A 19,910-nucleotide genomic window follows, 5' to 3' on the forward strand; every position below is an offset into this window, starting at 1 on the left:
GTAAAACACACTGCATTTCAAACTATTATTTACTGCTCAGGTTATGTACAAGGACTTAGCACATGTATATTTACATTTATAATTGGTGGAAAACCTCTCCCAAAAAACACAGCACTAAAGGAACATCGCAACACAAGAAAATAGCAAGTTAAATACAGCCAGGAGAAGATGGCCAGAGGACAAGTTAGTAATAATACTACAAGTATTAAGCAATTCTAGATTATACTGGACCATCAAGAGCCACAATGTGAACAGACAGTACCAGCAGTAGGGACTCACTGGCTCAGATTGGTACAGCATTACATATTTTGACTCACAGGAGAGTTTCATTAATGCTTGCAACTATCTAGCAAGATACAAGGCACATATTGAATCAAAACATTGTATATTGAGTAATGCCATACCTCTCAACTGTCCAGATTTTTGTCTCATATTTTTGGTATGTACTTCATAACAGTTTGGCTTTCTGGTAAATCACTGAGGACTGAAGTCAGAAAATAATGACAGACATTTGAGTTTCAGACTTCATACCCTTCAGAAAACCCATGGCAATGCAACAATCCATGGTTTTGTCAACTTTCTAAGTGTGTAAGATGAATATTTAAAAACTGTCCATATTTGGGGCCTTTGTCCCCTCATTATTTATGGCTTTATCCAGATTTCTTGCTCTAATCTTAGCCGGTATAAAATGGTTCCATGACTACTTATTAGTATGACAGCAAGTAGTCATATGGCAGCAAAACCTCTCCCCTCTCTTACCAGTCAGTCAAGGAGTGCCACAGGGTTCCATCCTGGGACCACTCCTCTTCACCCTATTAACTAACAACTTGCCTGCAGCTACAACACATGCTTCCCTGGTCCAGTATGCAGATGATTCCACCCTAATATGCATGGCCCACACAATCCAACAATGTCAACAAATAACCCAGCAATCTTTGTTAGAGGTAGAATTTTAGTTAGCTAATGCTCAATTCATTCTTCACTCCAAGTAAGACAAAGCTTGTACTTTTCCAGCCCACTAAATCAAATGACCTTCCCTCAACTTTCAATATAACATCAATAAATAACACAATCATTTCTCCTGTAACCCAAATCAACAAAAGATAGTAACATGATATTCGACATACACATAGCACAATCAACAAAAACAGTTTACAAAAAACTCAGGTAAGTCTACAGACATAAAACCTTCCTCACAAACAGGATAAAAGCCATCATCGCTAGAACTCACCTAGTCTCCAAACTTCTACATGCATCTCCAATACTCTGTAAACAAAAGACTGATACAGTCATGAGGGTAGCTATGGCCCCTAGCCTAGCCAACATAGCCCTAGGTAAGTGGGAGGAGGACTATATTTATAACAACAAAGAATACATGCAACATATCATAGGTTCATAGGTTCATACTAGGCTATCTGCCCTAGGGTATTTATAAGCCTAGCCAGAGTGTGTTTGGCTTTCGCCACCCATTTTAAATTAATTTTGCTATACCCTTTTTCGAGGTTAGTATACTGTGCCTCTGTCTAACAGTGACACAGAAGTGATACCCGGGGTAAACCTACGATCTCCCATCCACTCATCAAGATTCCTCTTGAAGAGAGTCAATGAGGGACTCTGCCTAACCTGGACTGGGATTTTATTCCAGAGTGAAGGGAGCCTCTGGGTTATGAATCTGTCCCTCCAGCATGTCCTATTTATTTCAGTGCTGAGGTTCAAGTCTCTCGAGTGCGTATCTCGATGGGATTTGGATTTTCTGAGGTGCAGCATGTCCATTAATTCCGGGTTGGACATGGCTTTATACGTCAGGCACAGATCGCCTCTGAGCAGGCAGTATGCCACTGAGTAGAGCTGGAGTTTCTTTAACCGGGCAGCATATGGCATCTGTTTGAGCCCTTTGATCCTCTTGGTGAGGTACTTTTGGGGTCTTTCCAGTTGCTGCAGGTGTCTGGTAAGGCACATCCCAAAAGGGGCATTGTACTCAATTATGGGCCTGATGAGGGATGAGTAAAGAGGCACGATGACCTCCCCTGATCTAGATGTGAATCCCTTCATGATTAGGTGAGCTATATAAAATGTTTTTCTAACCACTTTGGCCACGTGGTTGTCAAATGAGAGACTGCTATCAACTTGGGTCCCCAGGTCCCTAATTACTTCTTCTGTACTTAATGGATTACCACCTATGTGGTAATTTGTGGGCACTTTGTTTTTGCCAAAGGGGATGACTATACACTTTTTGGCGTTTAGCTTGAGGCCATGGCTCTGGCACCAGTTGTCTGTTTCTATGAGGCCCTTTTGGAGGATGCTTGTGTCGACTGGAGAGTCGATTATGGCACCCAGTTTGCAGATATCTGCGAACTTGGTCAGCCACAGTCCTTCCATGTTGGCCTGTACCTCTGAGAAATCTATACCGAACAAGAGAGGTCCCAGGACTGAGCCTTGTGGGACGCCACTTGTAACTGGTTTGAAGTCTGACATGGCTCCAGCAATTCTAACCATGTGGGTTCTGTCCTTGAGCCAGTTTGAAACCCATCTAGTGACATAGGGGTGTATCTGAACTTTATTGATGACATTTTTATTGTGTGGAAATAGTGCTAAATTAAAAGATTTTATCAACTATATGAATCAAATCACCAGCTTCCTGCATTTCGCCTCTTCTCACAGCCACACCTCAGCAGTCTTCTTAGATATGCAGATTGCTAAAGACTTGGACCAAGGTAAAACGGACACAAATCTTTAGAGAAAACCTACCAGAGTAAACCTCCTGCTACATAATAAGAGTCTCCATCCCACCAGGATGAAATATAACTTTGTTATGTCACAGGGCTACAAGCTGGCCAGGATCACCACAAAAATGGAACCCTTCCTTAAGAACCTAAATGAACTTGAAAATGTCTTTTTGGTGAGGGGATATGACACCAATATGTTAAGACGCATTTTAGTACCTATAATTAAACTAAAAAGTACAAATGCACCAGGACTTAACAGGCCTTATATGAGGGTGTTAGAAATCTATAGACAACAAATCTAAAGATGATTGTATCTTGACTTTTACTTTCTGAAATGAGAGCTAAGTGCAAAAATAACACAGTGCAGCTACACAAAAGACACACTGGATTTAAATTTCAAATTATTGACCATGTGGACCTTTTGTAAAAGGAAGGATACATCCCTAATCTTTTAGAAATCTTTTAGAAAAACGTGAACTACTATGGCAGCTGAAACTGAACTCTTTTAGAAAACATGGGCTTAATTATTATTGCTCCATAAAAAGCATACTAGATCTGAGAAAACTGCCCCACTGTTTAAAAGACTGACATGGGACTGATTAATGCTGACATTACTTGCTTATATTGTATTTAAAAGCAAATATCAAACACTGTCTACTTCTTTAAGCACTAACTTACAGTGTTATAAAGGACACACTTTAGATGGCTCATGTATACATTAATCATTTTTGGTGGTTCCACATTAAAATTCTACTTCAGATTTTAAACTGTACACTTTTGTTACACTTTTTCCTTTTGGGCAGTAAAAGTCTTTTTCTTTGTTTTTCTGTTTTAAAGGTTGCAATTACTCTTGAGTGCACACTTGCACACTCAAAGTAAATATTTTCTTACTTAGATGCCACACTAACACATCCCTACAGCTTTATTTTTAACATTTGTCACTGTATTTCCAGCTTAGCAATTATTTCTATGTTTTTCATCCTACTTAGGATTTTACAGGTTCATAGGTTGGTACTAGGCTATCAACCCTAGGGCCTATACAAGCCTAGCCATAACAATTTCCTGGATATTTCTTCCCACAATATTTACTTCCATGGACCCCTGTCTAGAAGTTAGTTGTATATCTATACATGTTCTTTCTTATTATGATTTGTTTTTGACATGCAAACTTGAAGAAGTATTTATCTGATATGCAAGTGATCTTTGTTAAAATTTCTATATTTATTAATATTTATTCTGGTAGATATCTAGTGGTTGATCTTTTTGTTAGTCAGTCAATCATTTTTTAGTTAGTTTCTTAACTAATAAAGATTTGGATTATACAAAGTGTTAATAAACTGGTCTTTGATAATAATTTGTCACTAGCGTTTCAGTTTTAGTAGCACAGTCTCTGTTTACACTACGGTGTTAAGGGGGGAAGGGGAAGCTGGCTAAAGGAATGCTTTTATTGTTCTTAACAGAACCACCCTCTGTAACCACTCCCTTGCTGCAAACAACCATCATTATAAATAAATAAGGAATGTCTTTAATGTTTTTCATTAAACTCAACTAGGATCGCTGGTTTCTGTGTTTCAATAAAGGATATTCCACTTTTTTAACTCAGCTGTGGACTACCTACTATATTTTATTTGATTATTCTGTAGCACATATTTTACAGTTATATTTTACAGTTCAATTTTTATTAAGTGAACTAAGTGCATAACATAATTTAAGAATTGAACATCACACCCTCCACACTGCGAAGTTTCTTCTACGTTTGTTTTGGACCCATTACAGGTTGCATACTGGGTTTTTCGGAAACTTTGAGGGATACCACAAATTTCTCTTTCTGCATCTCCAACACTCACCAACATCAAGAAATAAGACCTAAACAAACTTGACACTTGCTACAATAAAATTGCTCAGTTTGCTACAGAATCTACATACATTAAAAAGCTTTTAAAAAAAGTCTCTTGGTTTTAATTGCCCAACCTCCTGGCCTACAACCAACTAACCATTGTCCACCAAACTGTCTACCAACCTGAAAAAGTTCCTGCTGTATCCATGCCACCAACCGTGTCCTCGTGTCCCCTGTTCAAACAATACAGCTGTACTAAAGATAACTATAGCCAAAAACAATGTGGGAGAAACCCTTTATTCTCACTGCATAGCTAAACAATGGAATTCCCTCCCTCTAAACATAATAAATGCCTATTCTTTACCAAAGTTCAGAGAGATGCTTAAGGCACATCTAAAAAATAATAGGTTATACTTTTAAACTAGCCCTGGCTAGGAAAAATAATATGTCTACCTAGCCTGCTTTGTTCTTACAAAGATTGATTCAAAAACATCTACCGCCATAGCATCTCTAATCCCAAAATGTGGTGTTTATTCCTGAATATTGTTCAATGTATCTTTGTGTATAATTTGTTGTTATAAATGTAAATCAGACAAAATGTGTTACTACTTTTATACCTGCTGTATAATCAAAAACCTTTTGTTACCATTGTAAACAATATGTTATTTTTTATTGTTACTTCTTGCGGACTTTTTCTCCTTTGGCCTCTGCTGAAAAAGGACAATTTTTGCCCAGTTGAACTTTCCGAGTCAACAAATGTAAAATAAATAAAAAATAAATAAATAAAAGGAGGTTGAGAGGTATGGGCAATGCATATGGAAAAACAGAAGAGTTGTGCTATACAATTAGATGTTGTTTTCTAACAATACATTTAAATGAACTGCAGATTACTAAAACATATTTACTGGCTTCTTTTGGGTATACTGCAGAATTAAAAGTAGTCTAAACTGAAGGCATAGTGTCAGACCTTTTAAAGATCAAACTTTCTGAGGTTTGAGTTTGTCTAGCTCAGAACGTCACACTTGGTTCTCATTTGTATCACCCTGATGTTCATAGGAAGTTACGAGACTATTGCCCTGAGGCCCTTATAAGCCTAGCCAAGGCTTTAGCCCATGTATAGACAAATCAGCACTCGATGCCCCAGTCCAGAAGGGACACGAGTGGAATTCCAGGGATGTATTTTCTATTTCATATCCAGTTATGCTTAAAAAGGGGTAAGGAGGAACTCTGCTTGACGTGGAGAGGGAGTGTATTCCACAGATGGGGGAGTCTCTTGGACACAAATCTGCCCCGCCAAAAAGTCCTATTGATGTCACAGACCAGGTTGAGACCATGTGTGTGGATTACTCGAGTGGAGCTTGACTTGTAGATATGCAGCAGTCCCATCAAGGCGGGGTCCAAAATCGCCCTGTATGCCAGACAGAGGTCACCTCTAAGGAGTCTGTATGAAACAGAATAGAGGGATAGGGCTTTTAGCCTATTTGTGTATGGTAGATTTTTGAGGCCTTGGATTCTCCTGGTGAGGAACCTCTGTGGTCTCTCCAGCTGCTGCATGTGCTTTGCGAGGTACATGATGAATGGGGCATTGTACTCAATAATGGGCCTTATAAGGGAAGAGAACAGGGATGTTATGACCTCCTTGTCCCTGGATGAGATACCCTTACTTATGAGGTGGTCCATATAGAAAGCTTTCTGTACAATGGAAGCAACGTGGTGGTGAAAAGTCAGGTTGATTACAAATGGCTGCCCAAATCCTTCACGACTGACTGCGTGCTTAGGACATCATTATTAATGTGATAATTTATGGGGACATCACTTTCCCCAAAGGGGGTGATGATGTAGTTACAAATCAAGGAAGACGTTGTTCTTGTGTCTTTCGGCTTTTCCCGGTTAGAGGTCGCCACAGCGGAACTCCAGTCCGCTAATGATTGGTAGTTGATTTTTACGTGCCGAGTTACCAGCCCTGACACACAACCTTCAACGAAGGTACGCCCATTCACGCATGTCTCCACGCAGAAGACGCTCTAGCTGAGAATCGAACCGGACAGCATCTTACTGTGAGGTGACAACGTTACCGCAGCACCACCACCGTGAAATCAAGGAAGACGTAAGGTAATAACTCTGCTCTATACTGATCTATTGTTCACCTCTGACCCTGAATAGGATAAAGCTCGTATTGAAAAATGAATGCTGGTTGAGCATTACATACATTTCTTTGTTTCTGTAAAACAGATGGTGTACTATTTTGTATTACCTTACGTCTTCAAAAAAAAAAAAATAGTACACCATCTGTTTTACAGAAACAAAGAAAGAAAGAAATGTATGTAATACTCGAGCAGCATTCATTTTTCAATACGAGCTTTATCCTATTCAGGGTCAGAGGTGAACAATGGATCAGTATAGAGCAGAGTACTAACCACTGCACATCTCCACCACCCTTATCAAACATATAACAGAAAAAATATGTGTTTCTAAATATGCATTTTTATATGCCATCCTTATTTGTAGAAGAATATACACACACACATATCTATAGCGATATATATATATATATATATATATATATATATATATATATATATATATATATATATATATTATCATCATCTTCTTTCGGCTGTTCCCGTTAGGGCTCACCACAGCAGATCACCTGTTTCCATTTCTTCCTGTCCTCTGCATCTTGCTCTGTCACACCAACCACCTGCATGTCCTCTCTCACCACATCCATACCTTATCTTAGGCCTTCCTCTTTTCCTCTTACCTGGTAGCTCCATCCTTAGCATCTTTTTCCCAATATACTCAGCATCCTTCCTCAGCACATGTCCAAACCAACATAATTGTGCCTCTCTGGCTTCGTCTCCAAACCTTCCAAACTGGGCTGACCCTCTAATATACTTATTCCTAATCCTGTCCACCCTCGTCACACCCAGTGCAAATCTTAACATCTTTAATTCTGCCACATCCAGCTCAAACTCCTGCCTTTTTGCCAGTGCCACTGTCTCCAACCCATATAACATAGCTGGTCTCACTACCCTCTTGTAGACCTTCCCTTTCACTCTTACAGGTACTCACAAATCACTCCTGACACTCTTCTCCACCCACTCCATCCTGCATGTTCTCTCTTCTTCACCTCTCTTCCACACTCACTGTTACTCTGAACTACTGACCCCAAGCATTTAAACTCATCCACCTTCGCCACATCTACTCCTTGCATCCTCACCATTCCTCTACCCTCCCTCTCATTCACACATATATATTCTGTCTTAGTCCTGCTGACCTTCATTCCTCTTCTCTCTAGCGCATATCTCCATCTCTCCAGGGTCTCCTCCACTTGTTCCCTACTCTCACTACAGATCACAATGCCATCTGCAAACATCATAGTCCATGGGGACTCTTGTCTGATCTCATCTGTCAACCTGTCTATCACCACTGCAAATAAGAAAGGGCTCAGAGCTGATACTTGATGTAACCCCACCTCCACCTTAAACGCCTACACATATATACACACATATATGTTTATGCAATCCATTCCTACACAGATTAGAAATAACAAAAAATTACATATAGCTGCTATTATCACAGTCAAGCACATACACCATCTTGCAACAAAATCTAAGAAATGCACTTCTTTCTTCCATCTGTGCATTACTTACCTTTAGTCAAATGACCATTAGTTTGCAATTATAGTCTTTATTTTTTTTTATAAATTCTCCCATCATCTCATATTTTCAAAAGGACAGCTTTATTTATCTCACCATCTTCAATACTAATAAATGTATCATTATTTTATATCAGCTATTATCTACAAGCAAAATGCTTATGTATTTTAATAAACATTACCTTATATATTTCAAACATGACTAATGAATTTATATATTATGGAATAATTTATACAATTAAATAAAATTCTCATAAGATGAATTAATTCACAACCTCATTCTCTTAAACTTCCTTCCCAGCCAACAGACAAAAGCAGTGCTTGTGTGATTTGCCATCCAATCCACTCTCAAATTTAAACCAAAATACATATTTTTAGACATGAACTTCTAGCATTGTCATCATAACATTCCAAGTGATAGTGAAAACAAAATAGTACGAATAATACACCTAATCACTATTTAATCTTAGCAAACTCAGCAAAATACATACATACATACATATATACATTTTTATCTATATTTATATATTTCATTTGACGTTTTCTCTTACAGGTTAGCCAAGAGGCAGTAATAACTTTTACATGCTTAGTTTGTAAGCATCATCTAGAAAGACGTATTTAGATTAAGTGATAACTGCAATGATGCAGGGATTCCAAGAAGGCTTCTTTGCTGAATGTGGTTCGATTTCTCACTGTGTTTAGTTTTAAATTTCTCTCTCTGTTTTTTGGAATTCTCTGATTATAAAGGTTGGGTGAGAAATCACTTAGTGTTCCCCTAGTTTTATGTTTTCAGATGTAGAGACTAAAACATAGTCAAGGATGATTATTAAGTAATTACGCTGAATCCCATGGGCTGTATAATTAGTTATGTTCATCTGGAAAGATTGATGTTGTCACAGGAAAGAGTAAAATGCTGGTTAGACCAATCAGTGTTGAGATCACCAAGCAGTAGCACTTTGCGTTTTAATTTTCGATTCACTCAACATAATATAATTTCTAAGGTAGGTTCATTGTTCTTGTTTCAGGGTGCACAGGCTCTTATGATGCACAGTGCACTATGAGAATTTAGTTGGAGGAGAACTCAACGAGTTTACCATCAAATTTTGGAATATGTAAATAAGTGAAAGGCATTTTAGAATATGGCAGCAATGCCCCCAGCAAATCTGGCAATGCAGTCATGTCTTAGATATGTGGTACTAGCGAGGTGTCCTTTCATGTCTAGTATGTGTGGGAAGTGATATGTGAAGTTCAGAGATTTTCTTGCAGACACTTCATGCATTTAGGTTATACATCCTAAGGCCTGTATATGATGAGGCTGGGTGTAGATTAGTTTTACTAGATGGGGAGGAGTTATTCGTTGCTGAATTGTCTAGGCTACAGCTGTTTTTGTTTGTGGCAGAATTAAGGGAAGGAATTTTTGTTAGTATTTTAAATTTAGAGTGGGTTAAACAAGCTGAAATTCTTGTTTGATGGACACTCTATCAAAAGCCTTTGACTAGTCAAAGATTATTGCTGATACTATGTTACCTTCATTCCTATTTTGATTGACAGTCTGATATTTTGGTGGTGTTGCTGTTGTATTCTAAAACTCCTTCTGCTTATCTACCTACTCCAACTGGAGAGTCCACAGAGATTCCTCACAAAATTAACACCTGGTATAGTAAATATGTCCTACGTTGACTGCCTCAAAGCCTACCCTTATGCTCATCTCCATCAACCTGCTACGAAGCAATCTGTGCCTGTCCTACAAAGAATGTTCTGATCCAGCCTTAATGGGCATGTTGCATATCTGCATAACAAGCAAAGTTCTTCCTCACACTTAAAACACAACCTGGATTAGTGGATGGGGAATCGTAAATTTACCCCTGGCCTGGCACCTGTGTTCTTATTAGGCTAGAACTAACTTATGAACTTATAATACATTATTAAGTTAAAAGAACGTGTCAGCTCACCCTATCCAAGCGTGTTAGCTCCAATATTCTTAAAACATAATCTTGCGCCGTATGTTCTTCAACATTCCTAATGCAGATGTTTCCATATTCTTTAAATGAGTTTTCTTCTGGCCAATACCGAACACATTTATTCTGAAAAACCACAGACAAGAGCAAAATATAAATGCCATTAGAAATCTTATATTAGCACATTAAGAATCTCATCTGTACTTGAAAAGTATCTAAACTATAAGTGCTTGTCTGTCTGGCAACCATCTGGTAGTTAACGCAGAGGATTAAAGCTGGAAACTGGTAATATGCTGCTTCTTACAGTCCAGAGTTTGCTTCTCTCACCCTCTGTTTCCCTGCTGTGTGACTCTGAGTAATTCACAGCTACTAATAGCAAATTGAGACTAAAAAGTGCATATGGCTTAGAACTAAACAAATATAAATAAATAACTGAACATGAGTGCTACATTTACTTGTACAATAGCCACAGTGCTTAGAACTCATGTAAGTAGCATGGTGACTCACTGGTAAGATCTCTAATTTACTCCCTAAGGGTCTGGGTTCAGTCCCAACATCTGGTCACTCTTTATGTTTGCATGTTCTCCTCATGCCTGGGCCTGTTTTCACCAAGTACTGTGGTTTGCTACCCAAAATATCCTGGCTGACTGACTACACTAAACTGTGTATGTGTCTGTGTATAAATATATATATATATATATATATATATATATATATATATATATATATATATATGTGTGTGTGTGTGTGTGTGTGTGTCTGTGTGTACAAAAGCATAACTTTCTATCAAAACAGAAGATAGTCAACCCATATTTTCTGGGGGGGGGGGGCAAGCCACCCCCTGCATTATATATAATTCAATATAAGGTTTTACACCCATCTATCTTATCTATTTCTTTATATAGCTATGTCTATATATATATATATATATATATATATATATATATTTATATACAGATCTACATTGACCCATCGAATTTACATTTCAGCAAAAAGCAATTTCCTGAGTCCATTTTTCACGAAAGTACATTTATCTGAAAATGCACTTTTGCAAAAAAACAGTTCACCAAAGAGGGTTCGCCTGTGCCGGGATCCTGTGGTGGCGCATTTACGGTGTTTCTTAACTGGTGTATGGGACAGGAACTTGGTGTTACTGTAGACCACAGCACAGTGAGGATAAGGGAATATTCTCTTTTCCCCACTGTAGTGCGATCTTGGGAGTTAGAATATATAAGTAGTGGGGCTGTCAGGGGTGCAGACCCCCCACATGGAGGGTGCAGGGGGGCCTTCCCCCCTTGCATAAATGTGTTTATTGTATTTTTTTCTTTTGCTGTCCAGTGAAATTTATTTTGTGAAAGTGCATTTTCGGGTAAATGCAGGTTCGTGAAAACGGACTTGCGAAACTGCTTTTTGCTGAAATATAAATTTGATGGTCAAAATAGACCAATTTTTAAATAGATATGTATATATGTGTGTGGGTGTGTGTATATTTATACATAGATATGTATGTGTGTGTGTATATTTATACATAGATATGTATATGTGTGTGTGTGTGTGTGTGTGTGTGTGTGTGTGTGCATACTGACTAATCCAAAAGACAAATAACAATTATGATTACTATCTAAACAAACTTGAGCAACAAACTGCAAGCTAAACATACATGTTATATAAATGCAGATATAACAATGCCAAAGAAATACCATTTGCACACACATACCCCTAAAGTACTCCCTTCTGATAGCTACTGACCACTCCCTTTCACATAGTGACTATCTAGCACAAAAAAATACTTTAGTTCTCTTCTGCATCTATTGTGTGTGCCATTTGATATTGTGCACAACTGAACAAAAAGAAATATTGTGAGTCATCAGACAGTAACTAAATATTTACAGTACGTAAATGATTACAGACAAAAAATGAGGTCCAGATTCCCAAAAATTTGGTCTCAAGGCAAGGTGCTGTTCTAATTTTATTTCTATTTAGACAGATAAAATTCTCTTCAAGACGTGCATACATTATATACAAATTAGAAAACATGTAAGTCTTTTCAATTGATTAATGTTTAATTCCAAGACAAAGGAATAGATGCAGCATGAATTGATGGTGAAATTAAAAATTGGTAGGACATGCACAGAAATCCAGGCCTTGTAAAATTTGCCCATGTGATATACGTCATAGTGGGCACCACAATATAATTCATGTTCAAAAAGTGTTGGTATTAATGTCAGGAAGCAGCAATAAAGAAAAAGTAATTGAGAACACATACTTAGAAATAAACCTTATGAAGTATATATGTATACACACAAACATATATATATATATATTTATTTTGGGTCACACAGCAGGAAAATGGAGGATGAAGGAATCAAACTGTGTGCTTGTGACAAATTAGGCAGAATGGAAACTCACTGGAAAGATCTCTGCCTAAACTAAAGGGTCTATGGATCAGTCCTGTTCAAATTCTTAATCCTATGTACTAAAAGTTAGACTAATCTTTAATCAAGCTAACATCATCCAGTTGATCAATCTGTCAAGCCAAGGTTATACCACCACAGTTATCCAGTCTCTGTTTATAACCCAAAAACTGGCTTAAGTCTCTTTGTGCGCATTCCAACTGAGCATTGCATCTCATTATGTGTGCACAAGTTTATGTGATTTATATATTTATACACATTTATTTTACTTGTGTTTTGTTAACTGATCCACATGTACTGTATCTTTTTCAGATTTAGCCCAGGATCACTGTCTAGTTAAATGACTTACTCCCAGTCACACTGTAGGAAAATGGAAGTAGAGGGAATCAAACCTTGAACTACAGGAAGCAGCTCGTTAACAGCTCCTTAATCCTTCACACTGTCCAATGTATATATCATAAAATTTCACCTGGAATTACCTCAACACTTCAGTGTTTAACCATGATGAGACAGCTTCAGATTGCATCAGCACACATGCAAATGAACTGAAAATATGCTTTATTCAGCCAAAGTTTAACCAACATAAAATGTACAACTTGGCTTAAGTCTTTAGCCCAGGATAAAACAGTTGCTAAGTTTTATATATATAATATGTATATACACACACACACATATATATATATATATATATATATATATATATATATATATATACATACATATATACATATGTGTGTGTGTGTGTGTGTGTGTGTGTATACCCAAGCAGCATTTCAGTGTGTTTGCAGTACTCTCTAGCTCATTCTGGAAATCTCTCTGCCATTTCAGAACTCTCCAGCCTTCGCCGGCTATTTTCTGCCAGCAGAGCTATTGTAGAGGGACACGGCCATGAATTAATGCACAGTCTTTTCCTGAGTAATGTCTCTCCCCATAGGTGAGTTTTCTTTTCTTTTGTATCCTCTCTTTGTCCATCTTCCTTTACGGGAAGCTTCATGCAGACTCCTGGTAAACATCTCAATAGCTAGTGGTTAGTAATGCTGACTTCATCCATAGGTGGTGGCTATTATAGCCCTCGAGATGTACCTTCTCCTTATCAGTTGTCTGCTCTGCATCTCTTTTCTCATCAGCAAATCCTCTTTTAAAGGCAGTGGCAGCAACATTCCCACAAAAGGTTGTGCATTCTCCAAGCTATGTTACATGACTGTCTAGGGCAGAACCAACAGTTTAACATTCCTGGACTGAGTGTATCCCTGAGGTATCCAATTCACTTTAAGTGACTGTGACCTGGACAGTGCTGGATCTTAATCTTATAAAGACTGGAGGGTCAAAGCGCACATGGGGAATTTTAGGCTGCATATTTTCTGCCGGCAGAGCTATTGTAGAGGGACACGGCCATGAATTAATGCACAGTCTTTTCCTGAGTAATGTCTCTCCCCATAGGTGACTTTTCTTTTCATGTTGTAGATAATATTCTCATCCCCATCTATAACTTGAGAAAGGATTAGCTCAAAGGCTTCTGTGTACACTAAGAATTTTATGGAAAAATCTGAAGCAATTAGAACGGGTTCTAAATACAGCAAATCTTTCCATTTTTCTGAAAGTGTATTCTTCAGCTGTCCATTTAACTCTCAAGGGGACCTTACTTTTGGTCAGATCAGTTGGGGGTAAGCAACGGTAGCAAAATTAGAAATAAATGTATGATAGTAGCTAGCCTTATTTAAAAAACGGAAAAAAAAACAATCTTTTCTTAGTCGTTGGCATAGGACAGTTTTTACTACTTCAACTTTCTTGGTCTGTGGTTTCAAAACCCATTACATTCAGGTTTCTGCCATTACTGACTTGTGTTTAGCCGGGTTGTTACTCAACCTGGTTGACAGAGGGACTGTAAAACTGCTTGAACTTTAGGAAGATGGCTTTCCCAATCTTCATAAACTTTCTCTCTACATCACCAAGGTAGTTCTGCTAAATATCCGGCAGGGGTATAAGAATTATCTCCATTAGCCTCTGGAATGTTGCAGACCCCCCAAAGGAGACCAAAAGGCAGGCCTTTTAGTGGAAGAATCCATCTACTGTAGGAAAATACATTTTTCTATAGCTTCTGTAACTAGAGGAATTTTCTAGAAGCCTTTGGTTACGTCTAATGTGACAGAGACCTTGCCCTTAACAATTTGTCAATCAGTTGGTCCACTTGGGAAATGTAATGAGTCAAATTTAGGAATGCCTTCTAATTTTCTGATCTCACTGCAAAATGTTACAGATCCATCAGGATTGAGGACCAGTACTATCATGCTATTCCACATACTCTGGGTGTTCTTTTATGACCCCAAGTTTAAGAGTTTACTGTAACTCATCCTTAAATGTACCATTTCTTTGTTGTGTTGGGTTCAACTACTTCTACAGGGAACTCTTAGAATATGTTGTTATTCCAAAGTGCAAATCACATTACAACTTATTTCTGCTACACTGACAATTTCCCCTAGTCTGACGACAGGACAAGTTGTGATAATTGCCTCTTCTTCTGCAAACACACTAGGGAAAATTCTGTTGCTTTCTATGATTTAAAAACATTTATGTGGTATAAACATTTTAACTTCTTTTTTCCCAGCTATCTCGCCTTATTATTCACTTCATTTACTTTTACTACAGTTTCAAAAGGTCCTTACCACTTTGGAAATGGCAGCCTCAGAATTTTAACCTGTTAGCAAATACTCACCCTTATTAAAACCACTGGTATCTATCTATCTATCTATCTATCTATCTATCTATCTATCTATCTATCTATCTATCTAAATTGACAGGCACCCTCTACTTCCTTATATTTCCTGCTTTCCCTCCTTGGTTTTAACCCTCCCTGTGGGGAGGAGAAAGTTAAGACCATGCTGTTACTCATTAGAGGAGCCAGGAAAGTGTGTGTGGGTGCGGTACTCCTTTAATATCCACAGCAGTGTGACCTATCTATTCTTCATACCTTTCTTATATCAAGATTAACATAATGTTCTTTAACCTGTCAAGCTTTCTGCAAACTCAGCTTGTTTCTGTATCTACATTAGTGCTACTGACATGACTAAATGTAGCCTAGTGTAATCATTCATCATTTACTTTCACAGAGTACTTACCCTTCCACGTTCGACTTCTTTTGTTGTCATTACAATAACATGGGTATTTTCTTGGTAAACCATTCGCCAGAAGTCATTGACAGTGTTCTGCAGGCAGCCTTGTGTGGCAATGTAGGATTTACATTCCTCTGCAGATTTCCCATCTTCAGGGATATTCTAAAAAAAAAAAAGAAAAAATAATTAAAAAAAAACAATAATTAGCTACTGAGAAAAGAACAACACAGTCCAAAGAAGCTTGCAAAATGTATAACTGAATGTCCTGAGGAATGCCTCCTACATTCAAAAGTACTCATGACATGAGGTTGTACTCTTATGTTCTGCAACAAGAGTTGTTGCATTGGAAAAGAAGAAAGAGCACCTGCAGACAGTGCTGTGAAAGTATTCCACCAAATGACAGTGATGTGGCATTACACTGGAGAAGAAAGAGGATCAAATGCAGACAATACAGTGACAAGGGTGTCACTTAGTGACAGCCTTACATTAGAGAAGAGGAGCACCTGCAGACTGTGCACTGACAAGGGTGACACCTAGTGACAGTGATGTGGCCTTACATTAGGGAAGAGGAGCACCTGCAGACAGTGCACTGACAAGGGTGCCACCTAGTGACAGTGATGTGGCCTTACATTAGAGAAGAAAGAGGAGCACCTGCAGACAGTGCAGTGACAAGGGTGTCACTTAGTGACAGTGACAGCCTTACATTAGAGAAGAGGGGCACCTGCAGACAGTGCACTGACAAGGGTGCCACCTAGTGACAGTGATGTGGCCTTACATTAGGGAAGAAAGAGGAGCACCTGCAGACAGTGCACTAACAAGGGTGCCACCTAGTGACAGTGATGTGGCTTTACATTAGAGAAGAAAGAGGAGCACCTGCAGACAGTGCACTGACAAGGGTGCCACCTAGTGACAGTGATGTGGCCTTACATTAGGGAAGAGGAGCACCTGCAGACAGTGCACTGACAAGGGTGCCACCTAGTGACAGTGATGTGGCCTTACATTAGAGAAGAAAGAGGAGCACCTGCAGACAGTGCGCTAACAAGGGTGCCACCTAGTGACAGTGATGTGGCTTTACATTAGAGAAGAAAGAGGAGCACCTGCAGACAGTGCACTGACAAGGGTGCCACATCGTGACAGTGATGTGACCTTACATTAGGGAAGAGGAGCACCTGCAGACAGTGCAGTGACAAGTGTGCCACCTAATGACAATGATGTGGCCTTACATTAGAGAAGAAAGAGGAGCACCTGCAGACAGTGCAGTGACAAGGGTGACACCTAGTGACAGTGATGTGGCCTTACATTAGAGAAGAAAGAGGAGCACCTGCAGACAGTGCAGTGACAAGGGTGACACCTAGTGACAGTGATGTGGCCTTACATTAGAGAAGAAGAGCACCTGCAGACAGTGCACTGACAAGGGTGCCACCTAGTGACAGTGATGTGGCTTTACATTAGAGAAGAAAGAGGAGCACCTGCAGACAGTACACTGACTAGGGTGCCACCTAGTGACAATGATGTGGCCTTACATTAGAGAAGAAAGAGGAGCACCTGCAGACAGTGCACTGACAAGGGTGCCACCTAGTGACAGTGATGTGGCTTTACATTAGAGAAGAAAGAGGAGCACCTGCAGACAGTGCAATGACAAGGGTGTCACCTAGTGACAGTGATGTGGCCTTACATTAGAAAAGAAAGAGGAGCACCTGCAGACAGTGCAGTTACATGGGTGCCACCTAGTGACAGCCTTACATTAGAGAAGAGGAGCACCTGCACACAGTGCACTGACAAGGGTGACACCTAGTGACAGTGATGTGGCTTTAACATTAGAGAAGAGGAGCACCTGCAGACAGTGCGCTAACAAGGGTGCCACCTAGTGACAGTGATGTGGCTTTACATTAGAGAAGAAAGAGGAGCACCTGCAGACAGTGCAGTGACAAGGGTGCCACCTAGTGACAGTGATGTGGCTTTAAATTAGGGAAGAGGAGCACCTGCAGACAGTGCAGTGACAAGGGTGCCACCTAGTGACAGTGATGTGGCTTTACATTAGGGAAGAAAGAGGAGCACCTGCAGACAGTGCACTGACAAGGGTGCCACCTGGTGACAGTGATGTGGCTTTACATTAGGGAAGAAAGAGGAGCACCTGCAGACAGTGCACTGACAAGGGTGCCACCTAGTGACAGTGATGTGGCCTTACATTAGAGAAGAAAGAGGAGCACCTGCAGACAGTGCAGTGACAAGTGTGCCACCTAGTGACAATGATGTGGCCTTACATTAGAGAAGAAAGAGGAGCACCTGCAGACAGTGCACTGACAAGGGTGCCACCTAGTGACAGTGATGTGGCTTTACATTAGGGAAGAAAGAGGAGCACCTGCAGACAGTGCACTGACAAGGGTGCCACCTGGTGACAGTGATGTGGCTTTACATTAGGGAAGAAAGAGGAGCACCTGCAGACAGTGCACTGACAAGGGTGCCACCTAGTGACAGTGATGTGGCCTTACATTAGAGAAGAAAGAGGAGCACCTGCAGACAGTGCAGTGACAAGGGTGACACCTAGTGACATCTATGTGGCCTTACATTAGAGAAGATAGAGGAGCACCTGCAGACAGTGCACTGACAAGGGTGCCACCTAGTGATGGTGATGTAGCTTTATATTAGAGAAGAAAGAGGAGCACCTGCAGACAGTTCAGTGACACGGGCGCCACCTAGTGACAGTGATGTGGCTTTATATTAGAGAAGAAAGAGGAGCACCTGCAGACAGTGCAGTGACAAGGGTGACACCTAGTGACATCTATGTGGCCTTACATTAGAGAAGATAGAGGAGCACCTGCAGACAGTGCAGTGACAAGGGTGCCACCTAGTGATGGTGATGTGGCCTTACATTACAGAAGAAAGAGGAGCACCTGCAGACAGTGCAGTGACATGTGGCTAGGATTAGGAAGCTGGCCAGACTTCAATATTCCTCATTTTTTAATTTAATTTATTTTATTTTTTATTTTACATTTGTTGACTGGGCTAGTCTAACTGGATATATGTCCATTTTCAGTAGAGGCCCGGGGAGATAAGCTCCAAGACAGAACAATGAAAAACAATAACATAACAAATAGGTAACATTAAACAACAATCATAATTACAATGCATATTACAGGTTAACACAGTAAATTCGCCAGTGCTGAGTGCAGGCATAATATAGCATACTGAGAATATCGAAGAAGTGGGTTGAACTGATCAAAAACAAACACCGGCTTGCTGGAATACGGCAATAAAGGTACCACAGATCCTCTGATGTTCACCACCTGATATTTAATCCACAACAACACTGCACACAGGTCTACATATAACGTAATAACATGAAGCGCGGGTCTACCGGTCGACTGACTCCATCTCACTAACAGCAAGCATGCTAGACAGCCGACTCAGGCTGCCCTCGTGGATTGGATTAAAAAGGAGCAAAAACTGAACCTGCCAACACAAACCACCCAAACTGTTCCTGGAATAGGAAGGAAGGTTCCTGGTTGGTTTGCGTGGATATGAGGTGCGTTCACTGAAGTCTCATGATGGGCTGTTTATCAGCATCGATCACGCTCAATCGGCTGCACGATGTGCTGCTGATCGTCGACTGTCTGCTGCTCTGATCAAGACGTCATATACGGGGTATTGTGTGCGTTTGTTGTGTTAATGAACCGCACAGGTGGTGGCGCAGAGAAGAGTGTAATATTTCTCTGATTATTTCACAAAGCGTGTGTATTTTTATAATATAGCATACTGGTACACTATGTGGTGTTCTAGAGGGAGATAATATTGTGGTCAATAAGGAAGAACTCACAGTTTATGACTAGAAAGGGTAGGTAGAGCAAAGTATGAAGAGACACATAACTAGTCAGGCTTAGTACAGGGGCATAACCAGTGTGTTCCGAGGAACACTTTCAATTTGTTTTTGAACAATGATAGTGAGGGAAGTAAGGAAAGTTCACTGGGGAGGAGATTCTAGGCTTTTCCAACAGTGTTAGAGAAGAGGGAGTCACCAGCCTTGTTGTTTGGTTTAGAGGTAAGTACTAAAAGTTTGTGAGATTACCTTAATGATTTCAGATTTTTGTAGGGGGTGATGAGTGTGGCTAGAATAGGAGTTTTGGAAGGTTTGTAAAGAGTTATAGATAGTTGATGGAATTTAATCAGGTTTTGTAGTTCCAGCCATCCCAGCTGCTTTATGTTAATG

The 19,910-nt window shown here is 39.7% G+C and overlaps 1 protein-coding gene across 1 annotated transcript in view; it reads right to left on the reverse strand.

Moving 5' to 3' along the window:
- Window positions 1–19,910, reverse strand: part of LOC122794574 (tyrosine-protein phosphatase non-receptor type 11-like) — a gene marked incomplete at its 5' end in the record, with an annotated part of 1,649,855 nt that overhangs the window by 189,654 nt on the left and 1,440,291 nt on the right. The window contains 2 exons of the mRNA XM_044063080.1: window positions 10,174–10,305; window positions 15,710–15,865. Coding sequence (XP_043919015.1) covers window positions 10,174–10,305; window positions 15,710–15,865 — 288 coding nt within the window. The remainder of the gene's footprint in view (window positions 1–10,173; window positions 10,306–15,709; window positions 15,866–19,910) is intronic.

The sequence above is a fragment of the Protopterus annectens genome, chromosome 2.part1 (genome assembly GCF_019279795.1).
Source record: "Protopterus annectens isolate FY-2018-M chromosome 2.part1, PAN1.0, whole genome shotgun sequence".
Taxonomy (NCBI): domain Eukaryota; kingdom Metazoa; phylum Chordata; order Ceratodontiformes; family Protopteridae; genus Protopterus; species Protopterus annectens.